Source organism: Coregonus clupeaformis, chromosome 15 (assembly GCF_020615455.1).
Source record: "Coregonus clupeaformis isolate EN_2021a chromosome 15, ASM2061545v1, whole genome shotgun sequence".
In the NCBI taxonomy this organism is placed as follows: Eukaryota; Metazoa; Chordata; class Actinopteri; order Salmoniformes; family Salmonidae; genus Coregonus; species Coregonus clupeaformis.
Window position 1 is genome coordinate 37335759 of NC_059206.1, and position 26314 is coordinate 37362072.

General features: G+C 40.6%; 1 protein-coding gene across 2 annotated transcripts in view; it reads left to right on the forward strand.

Annotated features, from left to right (window-relative positions):
- LOC121582527 (atrial natriuretic peptide receptor 2) overlaps positions 1 to 24738 on the forward strand; it is a 52235-nt gene extending 27497 nt beyond the window's left edge. The window contains exons 8-22 of one of the 2 annotated variants that reach the window (XM_045225124.1): positions 5784 to 5904; positions 7130 to 7225; positions 8137 to 8214; positions 10420 to 10524; positions 10951 to 11022; positions 12369 to 12528; positions 12650 to 12805; positions 15989 to 16157; positions 17772 to 17918; positions 18641 to 18764; positions 20724 to 20792; positions 20892 to 21066; positions 21922 to 22020; positions 23678 to 23769; positions 24269 to 24738. In XM_045225124.1, coding sequence (XP_045081059.1) covers positions 5784 to 5904; positions 7130 to 7225; positions 8137 to 8214; positions 10420 to 10524; positions 10951 to 11022; positions 12369 to 12528; positions 12650 to 12805; positions 15989 to 16157; positions 17772 to 17918; positions 18641 to 18764; positions 20724 to 20792; positions 20892 to 21066; positions 21922 to 22020; positions 23678 to 23769; positions 24269 to 24331 — 1726 coding nt within the window. In that variant the 3' untranslated portion in view covers positions 24332 to 24738. The remainder of the gene's footprint in view (positions 1 to 5783; positions 5905 to 7129; positions 7226 to 8136; positions 8215 to 10419; positions 10525 to 10950; positions 11023 to 12368; positions 12529 to 12649; positions 12806 to 15988; positions 16158 to 17771; positions 17919 to 18640; positions 18765 to 20723; positions 20793 to 20891; positions 21067 to 21921; positions 22021 to 23677; positions 23770 to 24268) is intronic. The other variant, XM_045225125.1, reaches the window with a different exon arrangement.
- The last annotated feature ends 1576 nt before the right edge of the window (positions 24739 to 26314 follow it).

Sequence of the window (26314 nt, forward strand, 5' to 3'; positions counted from 1 at the left end):
TCCTCCTTGGTTAACCCGTGCCGCCCCACTTGCATGGGTTCAGAATCGGGAGACAGGACCTCTCCACTAATCCTGTGTGGTGGACGATGATCGACGTATTCTGGTCCAATCCCGACCCGACTGGAACCTGAGAAGCTGATCGGTTGGACGGGACCCATTGCTTCTCCCTCCTTCGCTCTCGGACTCGATTATCCACCCGAATAGACAAGGCTACCAAGCTGTCCAGGTCACTAGGCTCCGGATAGGAGATCAACTCATCCTTGAGCTGCTCCGACAGACCCTGGTAAAAGGCCGCTTGCAGAGACTCCTCATTCCACCCACTCTCCACAGCCAACGTCTTGAACTCGATCACGAAGTCGGCCACGCTGCGAGTTCCTTGGCGAAGCGAAAACAGGCGCCTAGCTGCGTCCCTCCTCGGACGGAATGGTCGAAGAGCTTCCTCATCTCGGCCGTGAACCCCTGGTATGAAGCCATGCAGGGATCCTGTCGTTCCCAAACGGCTGAAGCCCACTCCAGCGCTCGACCACGCAGCAACTCAATCACAAAGGCTATCCTAGCTTTGTCTGTGGCATAAGAGTAGGGCTGTAGATCGAACACTAATCCACACTGCATAAGGAAGGAACGGCATCTTCCCAGCTCCCCCTCATATTTATCCGGCGTCGGAACCTTGGGCTCACGGAAGGACACAGCTCCAGAAGCGGCAGGCGAGATGGGTGAAACCGGTAGTGGATCCTCCACCCGGAAACTTGCGCTGGTTCTGGACCTCCGTCAGACCGGTAGAAAGGTTCGAACTGACAACGCGATCTCCTGTAGTACCGTGCTATGATGGCCCAACATCTTCTCCTGATGGGTAATGGCATGGCGAACAGAGTCCAGGTCCGCTGGGTTCATTACTGGCCGGATCGTTCTGTCACGGTTTACTAAGCCAGAACCCAGAAGCAGACCAGGACAAGGTAAGTGGTGTCAAAGGTGAGTGTTTATTTAACTGATCCACGAGTGCTGCTGAATAATCCAGGGAACAGAGCGGGCGGCGTGGATGAGTTGTTGAGGGTGCAGTAGTTGGTCCAATGATGGCTCGGCAGCCGCCGACCATCAGGCAGAGGTTGGGTGAAGGTTCCGGACCGAGTGACTGCAGGGAGAACAAAACGGAGGTAAGCATACAACAAGCAAACAAGGTGCAAAACAACAAAACTAATGCTCTAAGCTCTAAGACTGATCCGCTGATAAACATACTGTTCATGGCTAACGATCCGGCAGGGAATGGATGTTAGGCCAGAGCCAAGAAGGGTGATGATCAGGACCAGGTGTGCAGATTGCTGATGGGATGCAGGTGCGGAAATCAAGAGAGCTCCGCCTAGCAACGTTGCCCGGCAACCAGGCAGGGAGCGTTCCAGAACCCTCGGGAAACTGGAGATCACGAGCAGAAAAACTAGTACACAGACAGGACCCGACTCAGACTGCCGGGATCGTTACAACATCGACAGATTTTTCACCTAGTCGGCTCAGGGATTAGAACCAGCGACCTTTCGGTTACTGGCACAACGCTCTTACCCACTAAGCTACCTGCCGGTTATATTTCCTCACCGTCAACATTAACAAAAAACAATCCAATATCCATCGTTTCTGGAATTTTCTAAGCTGCCTGAATGTCTAGCTTTAATTTCTGGGATTATTAGTGAGCTGGACACAGTCAAGGAAATATATGTTCAAGGAAATATATATTCATTTCTACTCTGTTTCGATTTGGTTTTAGTCATTTTAAAGTATATTGAGTTCGTTTTCCCAATATTTATTTTACTCAGACTACCCGTGGGCCGGATATTTGACACCCTCTATCTAGAGCGACATGTAAATGTTCGCACATGCTCTTTATGCAGATGGAGTTTTGGCAGTAAGTGAATGCATCTACTGTCACCCCTAATATTGATGTTAATGCTGTCAGTCACAGGTGGAACACTGATATTTCATATTAATCATGTTTAATATCAAAACATTAATTGGCCTCCCTCTATTTGCCAGGATTTTAATGACCAAATCTATATAATTACTTCTCACAGTTAGTTACTTAAAAAGGTATTCCTCAGGAAATAGAGACAATTGCATTTTTGGAAAGTGAAACATATGTTTGGGCCATTGGCTTTATATGAAACTCCATGGTTTGGCTATATAGGGTTCTCTTATAGGGGTTGTGAACAAACACATTTTCTCACAGATGTCACAATTTGCGTGATTTCCTTCCATGTGTATCTTACAACATTCAAAGAAGGGTCATCTTGGCTTTCTAATGAAGAAATGTGTGTAAAGTGTTAAGGGATGTTGAGCAGAACCTACTACTACTAGGCTCTGTAGTTTAATGGAGGGTTGGTCCAGCAAAGGTATTCACATATGGGATTTATGAAACAATAGAGCTAGTGTGGAGCCCCACACTTTGGTGCTGCGGCTGCCAGACTGCAAACGAAGGCCTTTAAATAGAAAAATACTTTTTAGGGGAGAGAGAATTGGTTTAATGGTGTTTCCTGCCCTGAAAGGTTGCGCCGCTCCCCAGCGATGATGTGACATATCCATTCTTCCACACGGGCACAGTCCAGAGAGGTTATACAGTTGAAGTCGGAAGTTAACATACACCTTAGCCAAATACATTTAAACTCAGTTTTTCACAATTCCTGATATTTAATCCTAGTAAAAATTCCCTGTCTAAAGTCAGTTAGGATCAACACTTTATTTTAAGATTGTGAAATGTCAGAATAATAGTGGAGAGAATTATTTCTTTCAGCTTTTATTTCTTTCATCACATTTCCAGTGGGTCAGAAGTGTACATACACTCAATTAGTATTTGGTAGCATTGCCTTTAACTTGTTTAACTTGGGTCAAACGTTTCGGGTAGCCTTCCACAAGCTTCCCACAACAAGTTGAGTGAATTTTGTCCCATTCCTCCTTAACAGAGCTGGTGTAACTGAGTCAGGTTTGTAGGCCTCCTTGCTCGCACACGCTTTTTCAATTCTGCCCACAAATCTTCTATAGGATTGAGGTCAGGGCTTTGTGATGGCCACTCCAATACCTTGACTTTGTTGTCCTTAAGCCATTTTGCCACAACTTTGGAAGTATTCTTGGTGTCATTGTCCATTTGGAAGACCCATTTGCGACCAAGCTTTAACTTCCTGACTGATGTCTTGAGATGTTGCTTCAATATATCCACATAATTTTCCTTCCTCATGATGCCATCTATTTTGTGAAGTGCACCAGTCCTTCCTGCAGCAAAACCCTTTGCATGATGCTGTCACCCCCGTGCTTCACGGTTGGGATGGTGTTCTTCGGCTTACAAGTACCCCCTTTTTCCTCCAAACATAACGATGGTCATTATGGCCAAACAGTTCTATTTTTGTTTCATCAGACCAGAGGACATTTCTCCAAAAAGTACAATATTTGTCCCCATGTGCAGTTGCAAACCGTAGTCTGGCTTTTTTATGGCGGTTTTGGAGCACTGGCTTCTTCCTTGCTGAGCGGCCTTTCAGGTTATGTCGATATAGGACTCGTTTTACTGTGGATAGAAATCATTTTGTACCTGTTTCCTCCAGCATCTCACAAGGTCCTTTCCTGTTGTTCTGGGATTGATTTGCACTTTTCGCACCAAAGTACGTTCATCTCTAGGAGACAGAATGCGTCTCCTTCCTGAGCGGTATGACGGCTGCGTGGTCCCATGGTGTTTATACTTGCATACTATTGTTTGTACAGATGAACGTGGAACCTTCAGGTGTTTGAAAATTGCTCCCAAGGATGAACCAGACTTGTGGAGGTCTACAATTTATTTTCTGAGGTCTTGGCTGATTTCTTTTCATTTTCCCATGATGTCAAGCAAAGAGGCACTGAGTTTGAAGGTAGGCCTCGAAATACATCCACCGGTACACCTCCAATTGACTCAAATGATGTCAATTAGCCTATCAGAAGCTTCTAAAGCCATTACATCATTTTCTGGAATTTTCCAAGCTGTTTAAAGGCACAGTCAACTTAGTGTATGTAAACTTCTGACCCACTGGAATTGTGATACAGTGAATTATAAGTGAAATAATCTGTCTGTAAACAATTGTTGGAAAAATTACTTGTGTCATGCACAAAGTAGATGTCCTAACCGACTTGCCAAAACTATAGCTTGTTAACAAGAAATGTGTGGAGTGGTTGAAAAACAGGTTTTAATGACTCCAACCTAAGTGTATGTAAACTTCCGACTTCAACTGTATATACTCATGGGCACGCAACAAATAATGTTACACAAATCAACAAACAATCGAGTTTTTATCTGGCTTTTGAATTGACTAAAAGTAGCTGATCAGACTTACTTAGTAATAAAAGGCTTATCTTGTAGTTCTTATGTTTCGTACAACCTATGTCTTTTTTAGACATTTCTGAATTTAAACACTCCTTAGTCCTTAGTCAAGGAGTCACTTGAAAGCCCAGTACCTTTTGTTTTCTACTCTGAACGGGCTACTCTGGAATGCAGGGCAGGAAGTTGGTTCCTGTGCGTACACATCAGGAACAGCTCCAAGTCTTCAATGTTAAGACCCAGCAAAAGGAGGATGGGAGTTAAGATTAGAATGAATGGTGGATTGTCCACTGTGGGTGAAAATCCAGCACTTGCAGAAAGAGGAAATTAGGAATATATTAATAATTATTTAACTACATGTACTGTACATGTGAGCGGAAATAGCTGTAAATAGCAGTAGAAGTATTGTTGTCCATTAGTTTACTCCAATCAGGGTAGGGATTGTAGGATTGACTTGAAAATGTGTTCTAGAGTAACAAATAATGTTCAAGTCAATCCTACAATCCCTACCCTGATTGGACAACAATACTTATACTGCTATTTACAGCTATTTTCACTGTACGGTACATGTAGTTAAATAATTATTCAATAGGTGGCTCAGCAGAGGGGTAAAATCCAACGATAAGCAAACGCTGCAATAATCCACTTGCACCATCTGGAAGTGTCTTGCACCTTTTAGACTGACCTGGAATGTGTGGCCTCTGATCTTTTTCCCCTTCATTTTCAATGTATCAAACTAATAACGATTTCTTCCTCAAAACGCTCACATTCTTACCATTGAAGCCATGCTTGAGGAAAACTGTTTGATTTTAAAAACATGGACTTTTTGCAGCAAATCGGTGAATGTTGAGAAACACCAGGTCCTGAGAGATCTGCACCAGATGTGTTTATTCACTTGGATATTTTTTTTCACGTCTCTGAGTGACTGCCAGTTATACTGATGTTTAAAAAAAACACCAGGAAAAAAATAAAACATCCAGACATCAGTGACCTGGAAATGAAAAAGTCAATACATTTTTTAACGGTCTATTTTTGGTCACACAGTATTTAGTTTTGTTCTGGTAACTTACAGTTTGATCAGAATCGGGGAGGTAGCATTGTAACATTACTTCATTACAGGAGTTATTATTCATGATACCACAACTTCATTTTGATGATTTTTCATAGAGCTGTGGACAGTTCAAACTATACCCTCTGTCAGTGTTAGACTGCTGAAACCAAATCATTCACTTACTGCATTTAACGGATAGTATCTGAGGAAATACCACTGACAAACGATTAATATCTAATTTGAAATGGCAAGTTTCAATTATGTTGAAAGATCATAACAGTAATGATTCTGTCATGTTAGACCAATCTGATAACAAAAATGTATGCATACTATATCTACATGCAAGAGTTTTCAGTTCTGTGCCTTTGTTGTAAACCCCTTTACTAATGTGTCCTCCTGCTGTTCCTGTTGAAGGAAACTGAAGCTGGAGAAGGAGTTGGCTGGAATGCTGTGGAGGATAAAGTGGGAGGACCTGCAGTTTGAGAGCCCCAACAAATATCCCAAAAGGGCAGGCAGCCGTCTCACCCTCTCACAGGTACATTTGTCTCTGAAATATCCTGTCAAGACTCAAGAGTTCAAACCAATTAATTATCTGTACTATGTTGTTTATTAGTCGTTCAGAGAGATATCATATTATGACATGCTGGCAGCCTTAAACATTTCCTCACAATTTGATCTTAATATTGTTTTGATTTTGTCACTGCCATGCGCTGCCATGCGTTGGAGATTAAAACATTGTTGTTTCTCTAGCAAATTAGAATGCCATTTAAGCCCGTGGGAAAGGAAAAGCTCAACAGATGCAGTTTATCTTGCTAAAACCTCTCTACAGTATCACTGCTCCCTCTCTCATTGCTTTGTTTTTAAAGCATCTTTGAGATTCTCTTTGTAATGAAATGTGTTTTATAAAATACATTTACATTTTTACATTTAGCAGACGCTCTTATCCAGAGCGACTTACAGTTAGTGAGTGCATACATTTTCATACATCTATTATTATTATTGTTATTATTATTATATGCAACAGAGGAATAGATATCTGTCTCTGTGGTACAATTAATGACAGTGTTGTTTAATAGCACACAAAATATGCAATAACAACAGTGGCATTGAAATGTATCTAATGTGTTGGTGTCTGTACATACAGTATATGTTTTGCATTGAGAGAGAAAAAGAGAAAGACGAGCCAAATCCTTCGTTAGTTTCAACATTCTTGAAAGTCTTCCCGGTGGTTTATTGAAGGTGGCTGGGTTTGCGGTGGCAGACACATATTAAATGATTGTTAAAATAATCTTACAGTACACACGTGCAGGCATTCATGCATGCACATGCACACACCTTCTTCATTACAAGCTTTCAGTCCAATTCCTGGGATAATAGTGTGGAAAACACGTTGATTTTCCAGACCAATTTATTTTCCAGTATGCCATGTGTTGCCAGTATTTACATTATCTGAAAATGTGTAGTGCATGCTGACACTTAATACATTACCCTCACTCCCTTTTCATTCACTCTGTGTACACCGTTACTACACGTACGTCTCCCCAAGATTCTGTTTTGCGTATGAAAACAGCAATTCTTCATTTACCTGGCAAATATACCCATTGCGCTTACATGAATAGAATGTTGAAGCTATTGCTAAGAACTGAACTGAATTGTATAAGTGAACATTGTATAGTTGTATATGTAATGATAACTGAACCTAACTGTAGTGTACCTGAACATACCTGAACATTTCTCTGACTGTATCTTATCTGACAAAGGATACTTGTTACTCCTTCCAGAGAGGTTCCAGCTACGGCTCCTTGATAACTGCCCATGGAAAATATCAGCTATTTGCTAAAACTGGCTATTTTAAGGTAAGGCTTTCTGAGTTCTGACATTTTCAACTCCTGCTCACCCACATATGTACATGCTCACAGGGGAGGTGGAGAGGAGAGTGGGCGAGCTTCGCACAGCTCAGCTGGCTGGTTTTAATGTGATACACAGTGTGGTTCACACCTCGTCTGGACACAGCCAGCAACGTGTTGTTGTTGTTGTTAATGTCTCTTTTTAATGAGTCTACTGAGAAGGTGGAGGATTATGTGAGAAACGTCAGGCTTTGAATGTTGAGACGTGGTTGTTGGCTACATGTAACACGTTTGGGTTTTCTCTATTAAACCTATAGGAATATATCCCCTGCTATAAAGTATCCAAAGCATTATATTTTCTCCCTTTGTCTATTTAGAATTCACACTTTGATTTTGATGGTGAGCTGCTCAATTGCTATATTCATCCTATTGTGCCTAGCAGTCTGTCATGTACTGTGTCTCCCTGGGTTTCTCTCGCTTCTCTACCTTCTCTGTAGATTGACTTATCGTCCCATATCAAAGTAACAGATATAACACTCCATCTCGGTAGCATAGAATACATGTTAAATATACCTGGCACACAGATACCTTACTCTATTAAAGGAACACTATAGTACACCTATTTTTCCTCATGTTGCCCCCTTTCCCTTCCTTCCAAGAATTCAGTGAATAAGAATGGAATATGTCAATGTTCCCATGTCCTTTCTTTCATTATTTTCCTACAATGAATGGATGCCTGTCTATCACACAAATCCCAAAGATGGTCACATTTAGTTCTCTGCTATTGCTTTCTCACAGTCATAGAAATATAATAGAACGCATCTCTTTCAGTACACCACACAGTAGTCTGTCACTCAGCCTGCGTAGAAGGTTATTCATCTCGATCTCTTTATCTTGCTGTCTCTGTCTCTTTGACACAGGGCAACCTGGTGGCCATCAAACATATGAACAAGAATAGGATAGAGCTGACCAGACAAGTGCTGTTTGAGCTCAAACATGTAAGTCCAGACCAGTGCCAAATGTTTTACTGAATATGTGTGCTGTAATTACTTAACGTTATTATCATAAAGTCTGGTGGGGTTGAACTCTTTACTGTCTCACTGCAGGGGTATTCATTCCATAAGTGAGTGTTTTTTAAAGGATTTATCCAGCTAGATGGTCCCGTGTGGCTCAGTTGGTAGAGCATGGCGCTTGCAACGCCAGGGTTGTGGGTTCGATTCTCACGGGGGACCAGTACGAAAAAGAGTATGAAAATGTATGCACTCACTACTGTAAGTCGCTCTGGATAAGAGTGTCTGTTAAATGACTAATATGTAAAAATGTAGTGGCATTTTCCCTCTTATACTTCATTGATGATTTAGTGTTATTGGCTACTATAGAGAGTCCACTCACCTGATTAACCAGTCGCTGATGAAAAGACTAAAGCAGTAAACCCTTTGACCCTCCGGGACTAGAGTTGAATGCCCCTGTCTAGTTCCCTGCATCCTGTTGTTGTAGGCGATCATGTCTCTGTTTATGACCCCTCTGCAACAGCAGTAGTAGAATGAGTCTCTCCCACTGAGGTGGTTAAGCCACTGTAGACTTTGGGGGATGTGAAGGGGATGTGTACTGAATCATTACCAGGTTGTTCACAGGAGGGCCTCTTTCACTCTGCTGCAGGAGATTTCTCATTACTGAACCTGTTCTCCTGCTGCTGTTACAAAGACTCAGATCCTCAAACGTCCTCCAACATCCTCCAACATCAGCTGTGGATGAAGAAAATTGTCTCCATTTTGCGAATTACATTTTATGAGACAGTGATAAGGAAATGGGGAAAAAACAACTAATACTTGAAACACAATGTGGAAAAGGCAAACATTGTTGAAACTACTGAAAAGCCAGACGTCAGTCAGTGCTATTATCTGATCTCTGGTTCTGTATTAATTGAGTTATTATCCGTGTTGGTGGATAAGGCTCTGGGCGGGCTCTCTCTCTCTGTCTGTGTCTGAGCTGTGGATGTGAGACGTGCGGGCCCTGGATGCCTCTACTCAGCGGCGGTGGGCAGGCAGCGAACACAGGAGAGACAACAGTCTGAGCTAGCAGCTCCTCAGACGCCCCGGGGGCCTGATCGGCTGTCAGGCCACCGCTCATGAAAGAGCCAACCAGATGGGGGAGAGATGGGCCTGCCAATGGAAACTTCACCGCTTGTCTTCCAGAGCCTCTCCTCCCCTCCTCCCTTAGCTAGCGTCCAGCATGGGAAATTATATAGGTCAAAGGGTATGCTAACTTCTCCTGAGTCGTGAAACTGGAGCGACTGACTCCCAGGTTTTGATGTTACAGTAGCTGTCACTCACCTCTGTTTGAAACGGCCCCAGACCAAAACACACTGTACAGGTTATGCTCGCTGTTTGTAGAAGTTTCATGCTGCTCAGAGATATTATGTACTTCCTCCCTGCCAGGGCATGGATGTATTGAAACCGAGAGGATATGGTACCTGGGGCGGCAGGTAGCTTAGTGGTTAAGAGCGTTGTGCCAGTAACCGAAAGGTCACTGGTTCTAATCCCCAGAGCCGACTAGGTGAAGAATCTGTCGATGTGCCCTTGAGCAAGGCACTTAACCCTAATTGCTCATGTAAGCCGCTCTGGTTAAGAGCGTCTGCTAAATGACTAAAATGTAAATGTAATGATATGTGGACTGGATTCAATTTGCGTGTCTCTTTAAAAGATTCCTTCACTCTGTTGTTTATACATACACAGCATATGGAACTTTGAAATACAGCGCTCACGGTGATTTCCATGACACGCCCAAACGTTATTCATAGAATTTTGTTTTGTACATTTTATTTGACATGATTCATTTATGGACTAGATCCCATGTAGTGCATTTACACGTTTGCCTGCTCTGCACTCATTTTATATCCAGTACATACTTTCAACACCTCCACATTTTTTCACATTCTGTGGACTTTCACAACACTGCCTCATTCATAACCTCTCTGCTCAATTTATTAACTGGATGGCCTATGAGTGAATGCTATACTCAACACGTAGAAAAGACACTGTGCCAAACCTGCTAGCTGTAAATAGACTATTCTGATGAGGTTCTGTCGTATTTGTTAGCTTTTCTAGAAAAGGAAATCCATATTTTAGCATCTATTGCTATATAATCTTGAGAGATATAGCTAGAATGATATAATGATTGAAATTCTATTTGTTTGGTTACAGATGAGAGATGTGCAATTCAACCATTTAACCAGATTCATTGGTGCCTGCATTGACCCTCCCAACATCTGCATCGTGACTGAATATTGTCCCAGAGGGAGTCTTCAGGTAAGACCTCACAATCATTACATTTAATGGAATTTTAGTTGTATTGCATGTTTTGTCTAGTATGACTACTTGGTCCAATATAATATTAAAATGACTATTCAGTGTTGTCTTACTAATGGTTTATTAATTCATACTCTTTCAGTAAATGTATGGTTTAAAATGCCCTGACTGAGAGACATTTAGAAACATACTCTTGACTTTCATGTTCAGTTTGAAATGCCGGCCTGATGCACTAATACTATTTAACTGTCAGAAAAGTAAGAATGTGAAATGATGTTAAACTTTTAGCAATGGCGCTTATTATGTGAAAACACTTTATACTGACTCTTATTGTAAAACTGTGTTACTGTTTAAAAGACAGATACATGTGATGTAGCAAGATGACGCATATGAATAGGATTGCAGAAATTGTTCTTTTACTTTTAGGACATTTTGGAGAATGAGAGCATCAATCTGGACTGGATGTTCCGCTATTCACTCATCAATGACATAGTCAAGGTATGTGTCATTCACCTACTTACGCTCTATATTGTGGTAAATATAAAGGGAATCCATGTGTGTAGCCAGGTTACATGTCGCTGTAAGATAGCAGCCAACAATACTATGTTTGTAACTGCAGTTTGGTTGTTTTGTGGTCACATGGGTATTGGAATCGAACTTCATATGACCTAAAACTTGGACAGCAACATAATCACAATCTCACCACAAAATTCCTTCCACTTAATAAAAAGTCATCATCCATATATTTTCAATAGTTATTTATAGCCTGCTCTAACAAAGTTTTTTGTTGTTGTTGGAAATCAATATCTTAGAGAGATACTATATTGGTGAAGTACATGGATAATGGAGTACACCAACCAAATTGCTGTTAAAATAACAGTCCTTCAAGCTGGCAACAACAGGGACCTTCTGACAAGCAAAATAACCTATAAGCCACATTCTGATACACAAGCGCCTGAAAATATTAGATGTATACATGAGAGTGCAGTATCCCCGTAGAAATGTTATGCACATTAATTCTCACTATCTATTAATACTATCTGAGATACCTACTGCAGCCCTCATCCTCCACATACAACACCCGTTCTGCCAGTCACATTCTGTTAAAGGTCCCCAAAGCACACACATCCCTGGGTCGCTCCTCTTTTCAGTTTGCTGCAGCTAGCGACTGGAACGAGCTGCAAATAACACTCAAACTGTACAGTTCCATCTCTTCATTCATGGACACTCTTACTGACAGTTGTGGCTGCTTCTCGTGATGTATTGTTGTCTCTACCTTCTTGCCCTTTGTGCTGTTGTCTGTGCCCAGTAATGTTTGTACCATGTTTTGTGCTGCTACCATGTTGTGCTGCTGCCATGTTGTGTTGCTACCATGTTGTTGTCATGTTGTGTTGCTACCATGCTGTGTTGTCATGTGTTGCTGCCATGCTATGTTGTTGTCTTAGGTCTCTCTTTATGTAGTGTTGTGGTGTCTCTTGTCGTGATGTGTGTTTTGTCCTATATTTTTATTTTTAATCCCAGCCCCCGTCCCCACAGGAGGCCTTTTGCCTTTTGGTAGGCCCTTTTGCCTTTTGGTAGGCCGTCATTGTAAATAAGAATTTGTTCTTAACTGACTTGCCTAGTTAAATAAAGGTTAAATAAAAATAAAAATAATACCACAGGAGTTCCAATGTGAAATGTAAAACGACTGTACTTGAAACACTTGGATCTATGCAGAATTGTTATTACATTTCCATTTCGATCAAACTCAAAATACATATTTTCCACATGATCAGTATGTGTTCATGTATGCTGTACTGTAGGAATAATGTATTGAACGGTACATTTCATGCTTGCTCTGCCAGGGAATGAACTATCTGCACAACAGCTACATCGGCTCCCATGGAAATCTGAAGTCATCTAATTGTGTGGTGGACAGTCGATTTGTGTTGAAAATTACGGATTACGGACTGGCCAGTTTCCATTCATCATGTGAAAACGACGACTCGCACGCACTCTATGCAAGTAGGTCAACATTGTCAGCGGAGGTGATCACTTTGCCTCTTCACCAATGGAAGAAAACTAAATGGAGGATTGGATGGAGGAGAAGATGTTCAGTGGATAATGTGAGTTTCTGTGTTTCCAGAGAAGCTGTGGACGGCCCCAGAGTTGTTGATCTACGACAGACACCCTCCACAGGGCACCCAGAAAGGAGACGTGTACAGCTTTGGCATCATACTCCAGGAGATAGCCCTGAGGAATGGACCCTTCTATGTGGAGGGCATGGATCTGAGCCCTAAAGGTAAAACGAATTATGCTAATAAACCCCATTATAATGAAATGTTGACATTTGAGTCATTTAGCAGATGCTCTTATCCAGAGAGACTTACAGTTAGTGTATTCTTCTTAAGATAGCTTGGTGGGGCAGCAACATATCTCAGTCATTGTAAGTACATCTTTCCTTAATAAAGTAGCTATCAGCAAAGTCAGTGCTAGTAGGGAAAAGAAAGGCATGTGCGAGTGTTAGTTTAAGAAAGGCAAGGGTGCTGTGGGGTTATTTAAGATACTCTTTGTAGATGGAGTAGTTCAGAAGTTTTCGGAAGATGGGCAGGGTTGGGGTGTCGGGTTTGAGCATAGCCTGAAGGTAGGGAGGGGCAGTTCCTCTTGCTGCTCCGTGGGCAAGTACCATGGTCTTGTAGTGGATGCAAGCTTCCACATGGCTGACATATTGAAAAATCAATTGAACAACAAGTAATTACGTGTTGGGCAATTCCATGGTAACGGAATTATGCTTTGATTCAGTTCTTTTCACTTTAAAATGTATGCCAAACAAAAACATTGATATCAACTCTATGCACAAGGACTACTTTTAAGTTTCCACTGAAAAAAAACGTTTGTAGCGGAATTACGGTAAAATCTCCCTCAGATCTTTATGCAACCACGTTTTCCAAAAACTCTTAAATATTTGCAGAATGGGGTGTCCGCTATGACATGGCACCTTGAGTTTGAAAAAAATCTATTTTGATTATTGAACTACAGTAAGTGAAGTGGATTTACACCCGGTAACAGAATGACGGTAACGGAATTACATCATGGGTCCCTGATCTGTACTACACACAAATGCAGAGAGAGAGAGAGAGAGAGAGAGAGAGAGAGAGAGAGAGAGAGAGAGAGAGAGAGAGAGAGAGAGAGAGAGAGAGAGAGAGAGAGAGAGAGAGAGAGAGAGAGAGAGAAGAGAGAGAGAGAGAGAGAGAGAGAGAGAGAGAGAGAGAGAGAGAGAGAGAGAGAGAGAGAGAGAGAGAGAGAGAGAGAGAGAGAGAGAGAGAGAGAGAGAGAGAGAGAGAGAGAGAGAGAGAGAGAGAGAGAGAGAGAGAGAGAGAGAGAGAGAGAGAGAGAGAGAGAGAGAGAGAGAGAGAGAGAGAGAGAGAGAGAGAGAGAGAGAGAGAGAGAGAGAGAGAGAGAGAGAGAGAGAGAGAGAGAGAGAGAGAGAGAGAGATTTCCAATTGTAGCCAATTCAGTTGCAGTAATTCCGTTATGGATTTTTTTTTGTAATTCCATTACCAAATTCGTATTTTTTCAATAATTCATAAACAAAATGTATATCAACAAAATCACTATAACTAACTGGTAGGTCTAAAATTACTTGTTACTTCTGTGAATTTTCATTATCCTCCCTCCTCATGAGGGGGAGAAATGAGAAAATATCTTAAATATATGTGGGTTTTTGGTAACGGAATTACAACGCAATATTTCTTACACTTACTGAAGGTAAACAATTTCTCCAAAATGAAATATACTGAACAAAAATATAAACGCAACAACTTCAAAGATTTTACTGATACAGTTCATATAAGGACATCAGTCAATTTAAATAAATTCATTAGGCCCTAATCTATGTATTTCACATGACTGGGAATACAGATGCATCTGTTGTAGGGTGCGTGGATCAGAAAACCAGTCAGTATCTGGTGTGACCACCATTTGCCTAATGCAGCGCGACACATCTCCTTTGCATAGAGTTGATCAGACTGTTGATTGTGGCCTGTGGAATGTTGTCCCACTCCTCTTCAATGGCTGTGCGAAGTTGCTGGATATTGGCGGGAACTGGAACACGCTGTCGTACACGTCGATCCAGAGCATCCCAAACATGCTCAATGGGTGACATGTCTGGTGAGTATGCAGGCCATGGAAGAACTGGGACATATTCAGGTTCCAGGAATTGTGTACAGATCATTGTGACATGGGGCCGTGCATTATCATGCTGAAACATGAGGTGATGGCGGCAGATGAATGGCATGACAATGGGCCCCAGAATCTCGTCACGGTATGTCTGTGCATTCAAATTGCCATCGATAAAATGCAATTGTGTTTGTTGTCCGTAGCTTATGCCTGCCCATACCATTACCCCACCACCAACCATGGGGCACTCTGTTCACAACGTTGACATCAGCAAACCACTCGCCCACACAACGCCATACACACGGTCTGCGGTTGTGAGGCCGGTTGGATGTACTTTTTAAAAGATTGACAATGGTTGAACAGTGTATCTATGCCTTCATTTCCTCCGGTGGGGCTCATGGGTCCTTTTAAATGGAAATGCTCTGTTGTGTCTGTCGCCATTGTTGAGTCAATTACTCTGTCACTTCAGATACTTTAGGCAGCTTGCATCCTTTTCATCATGACTCAAGTGCCATTATTTCCTCCTAGTCTACGTCATCAGAGTTGGACAACTCCAGTCCTTGGCTTAAGGGCTGCAGTACTGCTGGTTTCAGTTCTCCCAGGGACTTAAGGGGCTTTCACACCAAATTGCGTTTTTTCCAAACTCTGGTGCATTTACCCCCTTAGTTCGGTTCGTTTGGACTGGTGTGAACACTCTATCCGCACTCGGGAGCGCACTAAACAACGCACCGTGGTTCCCTCAAAAAGGGTGGTCCCGGTCTGATTCAATTCTTACCGTGGTGCGGTTTGCTGCAGGTGAGAACGCAGTCCAGACCAAATACAGGAAAATAACCAGAGTCGCGCATTATTATTGGTTGTTTGACTGCGAGCATTTGCTGAAATGCACACAGCATCATAAATTGAGATCTCTGAAACATTCTGTGAGTAGCAGTGCATTTATGAGAGCATCCGATGCAGATTTGGGGAGACGGGGCTATGCTGAATATAGCCTATTCACGTCGCATTTAGAGCAGCTATTGCACTGTTTTCTCACACATGTTGTGCTGCGTCATGTTAATCATAAATGCATTTTTGTCCAATAAACAAATGACTTGCATGGAGAGGTTTTGTTTAAGAATTTTAGTTAGACATTTTGGCAATATGAAACCAACCTGACCAAATGAAGAAATTATATTATGTAACAAATATTCGAACTATAGCTCTAAAAACTGTGTGAAAACACCTTTAATTGATCGATCAATTTCACTGATTTCCTAGAGAATGCGGAACACACACACTAACACACCCCCTATCTTGTCTATTACAGAGATTGTGCAGAAAGTGCGTAATGACCAGAGGCCTTACTTTCGGCCCACCACAGACAACAGCTGCCACTGTGAGAAGCTGACCATCCTGATGGACAGCTGCTGGGCCGAGGACCCCGTCGAGCGGCCCGACTTCAGCCACATCAAGATCTACATCACCAAACTAAACAAGTGAGCACTGAGCACCGTTGTGCCCCAAAATGGCTGCCAAGCTCATCTTGTATCAGATACCATGTAGATAATATTTTATTTTGATTTATTTTATCAAGATGTTTGAAAAAGAGAATAATTGCATTAAGTTGATATTATCAAGAGATGCTGGAAAAGGATCTACTATTAAGACTAAATACAATTGTGATGTTTATCACACACAAATCATTTCAGGTTAGAGTGATAGGAAGTCTTCTCCCTCCAAAAGTCTGGGGTTTATATTTATCTTGTTGTTTTTCATGGCTTACGCTATGCATTATTTAGATGCATATTTTGGTTCAGTGGTGTGTGCGTGTATGCATGTAAAAAAGCATGTTGTCCTTGAGCTGGGCAGACCTGCCACTGAGAAATATGTGGTCTACCTGCTGATCAAAAGCTGGAAAACCTTCAAGATGTACAGATGAGTGACCTCGGTGACTAAGAAAACAAAGTACTTTATGAGCTGTGGGAGGAAATCAGACCCTGGTATTTGCTTTGTCGCTGGATTAAGCTTTCCTACAATTTTCAGATGTGCCCCATTGGTGCAGAACTGTTTTGATGTTATTCAACGCTTCTGTATTTCTTACAAGTACAAAGGCTTTTTTTTGTAGACTTACTCCTTTTGAATTCTGACAGTTGTGACAGGGAGATCACAACTATGGTTACAAAGGTACTGGTAATTTACCAAAGTTACCGGAATCTTCAGAAATATTGGTAATTAACAGGTAATCTTTGTCAATCTATGGTAATTTATACTTGAATAACTTTTTATTTGTTTTTCATATATAGTGTTCATTTTTTTTATATCTGTGTCCATACTGTCCATGAGTTTATAGTGGATAGACTATATGGTTCATGAGAAAATAGCCTAATTAATTTTTTAAAAGCATCTAATCAATTTTCAATTAACTCTACAATTCTTTCAACTACTTTTTTCACAACTGCAACCAGTTTGGCGCCAAAACATTTACAAGGATATTTCATGCTAAAACCCTCATATTAAACACCAATGGTATTAACTATATAGGTTGATGGTTTATACAGTGCCTTCAGAAAGTATTCACACACCTTTACTTTTTCCACATTTTGTTGTGTTACATCCTGTATTTTAAATTGATTACATTTAGATTTTGTGTCACTTGCCTACACACAATACTCCATAATGTCAAAGTGGAATTATGTTTTAAGACATTTTGACAAATTAATTAAAAATGAAAATCTCAAATGTCTTGAGTCAATAAGTATTCAACCCCTTTGTTATGGCAAGCCTAAATAAGTTCAGGAGTGTGCAAAGCTGTCATTAAGGCAAAGGGTGGCTATTTGAAGAATCTCAAATATAAAATAGATTTGGATTTGTGTAAAACTTTTTTTGGTTAATACATGATTCCGTATGTTATTTCATCGTTTTGATGTCTTCACTGTTATTCTACAATGTAGAAAATAGTACAAATAAACCCTTGAATGAGTAGGTGTTCTAAAACTTTTGACCGGTAGTGTTATTAGGTGATGTTAACTGAATAGAAAGTTCTGATATTTTTCATTCAGTATGGCTACAAATGAATGGGTATGTCATCTTTCTGTCTGTTTTCAACACAGGGAGGGCAGTACCAGTATTCTGAACAATCTGCTGTCCAGAATGGAGCAGTACGCCAACAACCTGGAGAACTTGGTAGAGGAACGAACGCAAGCCTACCTGGAGGAAAAAAGAAAAGCAGAAAATCTACTTTACCAGATCTTGCCACAGTAAGAATAATTATTATTCCGTTTCATCTTGCACTATTATCCTCATTATCAGTCTGAACTTCTGCTTATCAAACTGAGAAAATGAGGAGACTATTTTCTGTATCGTGCTGTGCCACCTAATCATTGTTCAAATTCCAAGGCATGAAAGATACACATTCACAGTTAAGCAGAGGAGATGAAAGGGCAAGGCAAGATGGGAGCTGACAAGCGAACTTCTCATTAACCAGAACTAGGAGGAGAAATGCGATAGGATGCTAAGCACCTCTGATAACACGAAAGCAGCTAACGACAAGCCATGTCCTCCATCTATTTAAGCTGTCTGTCTCAGCGCCGTAGTCATACTCATTTATCCTCCCATTGTCTGCCCAAATGTCTCCCCCCAACTTTAAGCCATTTTGACAGACAGAAAATGGCCTGAGAGAACCGAGAGATACCTTCTCTCACTGCAGAATTCAGATAATTTGACCAGAGTCCTGGATTAACCTAGCTGCTAGTGCTACACTGTGCCTCTGGCTTTTTACTGTACTTTAAAATATTTGTGAACAGGAAATGATACTGATACTGGTCGAATCTACTTATAACTTCCCTTACTTATTGTGGATCGTAGCTGCCAAGCTTACTGTCACTGTTGATTTATAGCAAACGATAACCTTATCTCTTAAGCACTGTATAAGCATTTTGTTAATTGTGGTTTTACTTACTTTGTGTTCTCTTGTCCACAGCTCAGTTGCAGAGCAGCTAAAGCGAGGGGAGACGGTCCAAGCAGAGGCGTTTGACAGTGTGACAATCTACTTCAGTGACATCGTGGGCTTCACGTCAATGTCAGCTGAGAGTACACCACTGCAGGTAAACAATTGTCAGTAGAGATATTCACTCCTAACCAACAACAGGTGCAGACCTTACACAGTAGCTATCCTATACCAACCAACAGCAGGAGCAAATCAACAACATGATTTTGCACTTTGAATCTTACTGTATGACCAGTCAGTTTTGCTAAGTAAAATGCACTCAATATGTATTGAGTCAAAGTATCAATTCACCACGGGAAATTAGAGACTTCCTGTAAACTCTTCCTCAAGACACTTGAAGGTAGTTGACAAGGAAACTCGAAAATATGCTGGTCCAACAGCTCATTATTGGAAGAGAAGAGAATATGAAGAGGAAAAGTAGAGGGAGCTTCTTTGTTACTTATACCGACCTCACTCATGCAGAGTCTATTAGAGCACCTACCGTATGTCTCATAGTTACAAATCATTCCCACACAGAGGCCACAACTCAAAATAGTATTATTATGAGTAGCTGAGCGCATTGACGCATTGCTGAGTCACTGGGTCCTGTAGCTGCTATGAAATGTCTTCTCTCTCATGAAGAAGAAGATGAAGATTTCAAGACCACTCATATAATTGAGACTCCCTTCACAAGGGTCTAAAGTACTGTATGATGAATGGCTGACGGGATGGTTGTAATGGTCTCAATGGTTGTAATAGTTTTAAGTGCAGTGCCTCAACATGTTATTTTCTACAGACATTTTGGTTGTTCCGAATTCTGAAATTCATCCAGAGGAACCAGGTTTTCTTCTTGATGCAACTGAATTCAGACAAAGTCTTACTGGAGTGTTTATTCTAAAATTGTGAAGACACGTCAGTCTTCATATCACATCCAATAACTCTGCATGAGCGATAGTTTGTACTTAGCGAGTGGTACACCCAAACTGATCTATTCTATTTATCCAGCAGAAGCTACTTACAAGTACAGTCATACATCTTACCTTTCATCAAATGTATTTTAATGTAGCTCAGAGCTAAGAATCCAACCACTAGCTTTCAGTGGCGATGTATTGTGTGTAATATATTCAATGTCACTTATATTCTACGCACTTGATTTTCAGGTCACAGGTCTATTCAATTAAGACTACAAATCAGACGGTATTCTTTCACATTAGTGTAGCTTTGAGGTCTAGGTATCTCACCTACCAGTTAGTGCTCTATTTAATTAAAATATATAATTATATTTATCAATTTTTCCCTAGATTAAGTCGTAATGGTTTAAGAAATTATGCTAAGCCCCTCTGAAACTTAAACTAGAACTAAGACTGTTTTCTGAGCCCCATTTCTCTCTCCATAAGCCACTGAATCTCCTAACGTGACCAATAGCCCCTCAAAGGAATTACAATATACAAACAGTTATTTGATTAGCCCTCCTGTAGCTCAGTTGGTAGAGCATGGCGCTTGCAACGCCAGGGTTGTGGGTTCGATTCCCACGGGGGGCCAGTATGAAAAATGTATGCACTCACTAACTGTAAGTCGCTCTGGATAAGAAACACTTCATATTTTGAATAAACAGCTGATGTGTATTACTCTTCAAATTCCAAAGAAATATTGTCAACATTTGTTCCCAGTATTTTATCTGTTGCGTTGTTTTACTCATGCAAGCACATTTCTCAGTAAGCTGAGGTTCTGGGCACTTGTCCAAGGCGGGGGGAGCAGAACTATTTTAATCTGACTGGGGAACCATTGGAAGTTCATGCAGAAACACATCTCAGCCAATCACGGGGGCAAACCAAATGGAACATGCCTCATGAACACACACAGTGGAACTTATTATCTTTGCACACTATCTTTGAAATTGCTTTGTTTCACAAATGTTTGCCACTAGCTGAAGAAGTATTTCTAAAATGGAGACTGAGGGAGCAGGAGGATAACAGTTATATGGTTTAATGGTGGTGTTTGCGATTGTTTTACCCTTAAACCATTGTTTCTAGTTTACCTGAGCACTGTAGCTAAAGTATGTTTTTACTCTCCATAGGTTGTGACAGTACTGAATGATCTCTACACTTGCTTTGATGCTATCATCGATAATTTTGATGTGTACAAGGTAAGTCAGGGTAATCATGTTTTGTAATGTAAATATGTTTATTTTATATATAATCTCCTGTTTCAACCTACTAACGTTTTGTTGTCATGTATATCTGAGGTGGAGACCATTGGTGATGCGTACATGGTGGTGTCAGGGCTTCCAGTCAGGAATGGTAAACTACACGCAAGGGAGATAGCTGGGATGTCCTTAGCCTTACTAGAACAAGTGAAAACATTCAAGATTCGTCACAGACCCGAAGACCAACTACGGCTAAGGATAGGAATCCACACGGGTATAATTTCACATGGAGTTTGAAATGATCGTTAAAATGTCTTATGTTTAACTACTGTTGGAAGCTAGATGTTTGTTTTTTAACCAATTGAATTAATCTGTGTTTTTGGGCACTGCCCAATCCTACTCCCGATCCTTGGCATCCATATAGTTTCCACCCAAAACACCTCTAATAAATCATACAAATATCAATCTTTCAATACCTCCTAAATGTTACATGATCTGCCCTAGCCAATGACAGTTTATTTAATTCTATGACAAATAACTTAATTATGTAATGACACAAAATGATTTATTGTATGGTCAATAGTTGGCTAGCTAAGTAGTCATTTGTGATTATATTGCCCACTAATGTATCCTGCCTCATGATTGCATGGGGCTTTTGCTCAGTAATTGTTATAAACTGCTGTGAATGGTTATGACAGTTGATGACAATGTCTAGGTTTTAAGACATACAATATTTCAGTTAAGAAATCTCTGGAGATATCTCCAGTAGCTACAATATTTGGACAGGATGAACAAATACAAGCTGTATTGCACGCAAAGGCCAAGCTTTGAGGGTTTTTTCATAGTGCTTGGACACCATTATCTCATGCAGGCAATATTTATATTCTTATTCAAATACTTGATGTGAACATCATAACTGATAGGTCTTTAAAGATTGTGTGTGGGAGGTGCCTGATCCTGTCCTTGTGTGAATACATTGTTTCTGAGTTCAATCATATTTTTATCATGCTTTTAAGTACACTAAACGTATCATGAGGTTCTGGTGATGAAAGAAATTGTAATCCATCTACAGTATGCTTTTCCATGGCGTATATTTCCAGTAAATTTCACTGCCTTTTGTTCTGTACAGGACCTGTCTGTGCTGGGGTGGTGGGTCTGAAAATGCCCAGATATTGTTTATTTGGAGATACTGTCAACACAGCATCTCGGATGGAGTCGAATGGAGAGGGTGAGTTTCAGATTTGGATCTCTGTTTTCCTATTTTCTATTTTGGTTGCCGTCAGCGCTTTAACACTTTAAACTATTAATATGGAAATGTTGCCGCATGATACAGTGTCACATTCTGGAATCCAGTTGGGACAATAATATGAATTACTACCTCATCTCTGTACCCCACACATACAATTATCTGTAAGGTCCCTCAGTCGAGCAGTGAATTTCAAACACAGATTTAACTACAAAGACCAGGGAGATTTTCCAATGCCTCACAAAGAAGGGCACCTATTGGTAGATGGGTAAAAATAAAGTAGACATTGAATATCCCTTTGAGCATGGTGAAGTTATTAATTACACTTTGGATGGTGTATTAAAACACCCAGGCATTACAATGATACAGGCGTCCTTCCTAACTCAGTTGCCAGAGAGGAAGGAAACCACTCAGGGATTTCACCATGAGGCCAATGTTGACTTTAAAACAGTTACAGAGTTTAATGGCTGTGATAGGAGAAAACTGAGGATGAAATATTGTACAATCCAGGTGGGCAAAGCTCTTAGAGACTTACCCAGAAAGACTCACATCTGTAATTGCTGCCAAAGTTGATTCTAACATGTATTGACTCAGGGTTATGAATAAATTAGATATTTCTGTATTTCATTTTCAATACATTTGCAAAAATGTCTAACAACATGTTTTCACTTTGTCATTATGGGGTATTGTGTGTAGATGGGTGAGAAAAAAATAAATATTTAATCCATTTTGAATTCAGGCTGTAACACAACAAAATGTGGAATAAGTCAAGGGGTATGAATACTTTCTGAAGGAACTGTATGTTTCAGCTGACACAAACTAAGACAATTAAGTATTCATTATTTGCTGTTAATTATGTGGTATTTGCTTGGATTTGGATTTTGTCTTTGTTCGTCTGTCGAGCATTCCCTGTTGTATTGGGCTTATGCAACTGTGTTGTGAAAGACTGATTTCCCGTCATTATTTGTCTTGACTAAATCTGACTAATGTCTTGTGTCTGAGAATCCATTACCAAAAATTCTGGACTAGCTCTTTGCACATACTTCCCTGTAAGAAACGAAGCATCAAGGGATATGGGATATTTATCATCACAAAGCAACAGAGGGGATGGAGGTTGTCATCATAGTTTAAGAGTGGTTATCTGGACTGGTATTACTGGCAGCAGTTCTTAACTGGTGTAGTGGTAGTGGGACCACTGGTGCTGTGCCGGCCAGGATTCTTTGTGAGTGACTCATCACATTATTGATTAACCCACTCACTTCCTGCTCACTTCCTGCTGTGTGCTTTCACGTCCACTGATAAATAATTAATAACACTTATACCCATAGTGATGAACTGTATACCATAAAATATCCTATAGTGGTAGGAATCACCTCTGGGACTGCACTGTCAACAACTGTTTCTAGGGACTATTTCTACAGCACCAGGAAGATTTCACTGTTCATTTAGACTTTTGACCTTCACCTAACATGCACAGATCATCCACTTGGTTGACATACAGTATGTATGTGCACTGTAATTGTTATGATCTACCACAGTGCATATGGCAGAGGATAAATGTTTCATTAATGCAACTCGGTGTCACTCCCTGCAAAGCACTCACTGTGATTGTCTATTGTCCCATTGATGTGTTTCACAGCCTTGAGGATCCACCTCTCCTCAGCAACCAAAGAAGTGTTGGATGAGTTTGGCTATTTTGAACTCCAAGAAAGAGGGGAGGTAGAAATGAAGGTAGGGCCACAATGAATAATGCATGTGTTGTAATCAGCATTATCTGTAATGGCTTCATGTATTCAATTGTCTGATAAATGAATATAATGGAATAAAATAAAATAGAATACAAAAGTGGTTTGTCACATACTGGAAAGGTGCAGTGAAATGTGTTGTTTTACAGGGTCAGCTATAGTAAAATGTGGTCTTGTGATTCCCATTCTGTTTATTCTATCTCTTGGTGGAAGAATGCAGTGCATGTCAGTAGATTTGCAGCTCTGGGTCTCTCAGATTACGACTGTCGTAAAACAGATGGCTGTACTCTCCTGTCGAAATGGAAGAAAACCATAAAGTCTGGTTATGAAGAGTAGCATACTCTCTCTAGGGATGCCAGATGAGTTTTAACAGGTCCAGCAAATGCCAGGGTCACCCTTTAAGGAAGAGAAGACCTTTTGTGTATCTACTGTATCACTCCCACTCGTCTCCATTGATGAGCCTATTGATTTCTGTGTTTTTCCAGGGCAAAGGCAAAATGAGAACCTATTGGCTTGAGGGGGAGAAGACTGATGTGTACGTTATCTGAGAGGCCTGCTGATAGCGTGTACCCACAGTGGAGCCAACCACAGAAGAGGCTACACAGTGGCACAGCCAGCCACTGCTTTATTTGTTCTAGAATAAGTCCTAAAGGTGATTCCCTCCCCAAAATAAACAATATGTACTGAATTAGACCTTTTTGGAAAAGAAGGGATGTTTTAATGGTATGTTTATAATACCTGTGTACTGTTACTGCAAAGAAACTGTAAAGATGTTTTGTATGGAGAATCTTTCTGTCCTGAGATTGAGTACTTTTCGATTATGATCAATTCTAATTGTTTTGTGCTTTCTATATTAAGATTTGTATAATGTGTTTGGAAGTCAATTCTGTATTAAGATTATCATACAGCGTTCATAACGGATGGGGGCACAGTGTAATAAATGTCAATGTAGAGGTCCGAGTTCCACAGTGTTGTTATACAGTACAATATGATATATGTATATATGTACACTACCGGTCAAACGTTTTAGAACACCTACTCATTCCAGGGTTTTTCTTTATTTTTACTATTTTCTACATTGTAGAATAATAGTGAAGACATCAAAACTATGAAATAACACATATGGAATCTTGTGGTAACCAAAAAAGTGTTAAACAAATCAAAATATATTTTATATTTCAGATTCTTCAAATAGCCACCATTTGCCTTAATGACAGCTTTGCACTCAAAGGATCCTGGCGCACGGTTCACGAAGACTAGACTGTTGTCATCACAGTTCCATGATTAGTGAGGATTATTAGGGTAGATTTATAGGACTGCTGTTCAACCACTATTGTACACTTTTCTCACCTTCCAATATTTCATGGATTGAACAATTGAATATGGTAACTTTCAGGATGAATCAAACCACTGTATTTTTGATTCACCAATATACACTGAGTGTACAAAACATTAGGAACATGTACATGACATAGACTGACCAGGTTAATCCAGGTGAAATCCACTTCAATTAGTGTAGATAAAGGGGAGGAGACAGATGAATCCTTAAGAGTCTATTGACGCACCCGTGCATCAATCTAAGTAAAATAATACAAATAAAAAATCTCTCAGTTTAAGACAGATATTTGCATGGGCTGCGTCTCAATCCGCCCCATCCGTCTATGTCGGCCTTCCGCGTCTGGTGGAAGGTGGCTGAGCTACAGCGGTGTTTGTCAGACCATGAGACAACCCGAGAATCAGTCTTCTCACAAGAACGTCTGTAGTGTCTGAACTAATGTGACCACTCTAGATGAGACTCTCACGAACACAGAGGTATTTTCCGTTTTGCTCTACGACCCCCACAAGCGCCACAGGACTCATCTGAAGTCAGTAACGCTGATATGCCAACTTCTGTCTGTAGTGTACATTTTCTAAGTCTGAATCGGGCCCTTATCAACCAAGTAAAGTCTGTCATCACTTATGTCTCCCCTTCAGGGAGTGTAAAGTGTGCAAATCTGTACATGTGTGTGCATACAGCTGTTTAAATTAAATTATACTGTAGAATTCAGTTGAAGGATGAATTTGAGTAATTGTTGAGTCATCAAAGGCCCCTGGTTTTATCTTTTGAAGAGAGGGCATTAGCATTTTGTCATTTTGTCACAATGTCATTAGCATTTTTGATGGAATTTGGGAGGAGAGACAACAACAACAACCAAGAAGTGAGCTTTTGACGGGGGAATGCACTGAAGGAATTTCTAATGCAGGTATGTAGGCCTACTGTATCACAAGCACATAGTTCACAAGATGGTTTAACATTTGTCTCCTCTGACAAAAGCACCACGTCCATTTTAATAAAGCAGAGCAGTGTTCCCTTCACAGGGAAATACAGAGAATTAAGTACTGTAATACATTTTTTATAAACTTAAACAAATACACAGTTATGGATAGATCAAGACAGACATTATTAATTGAATCGAATCAAGGGGAAAATTAGTAGTCAAGTTTATTCAAGGCAATATTTACTTTATCACAGTTAATTTGAATTAGGAGGC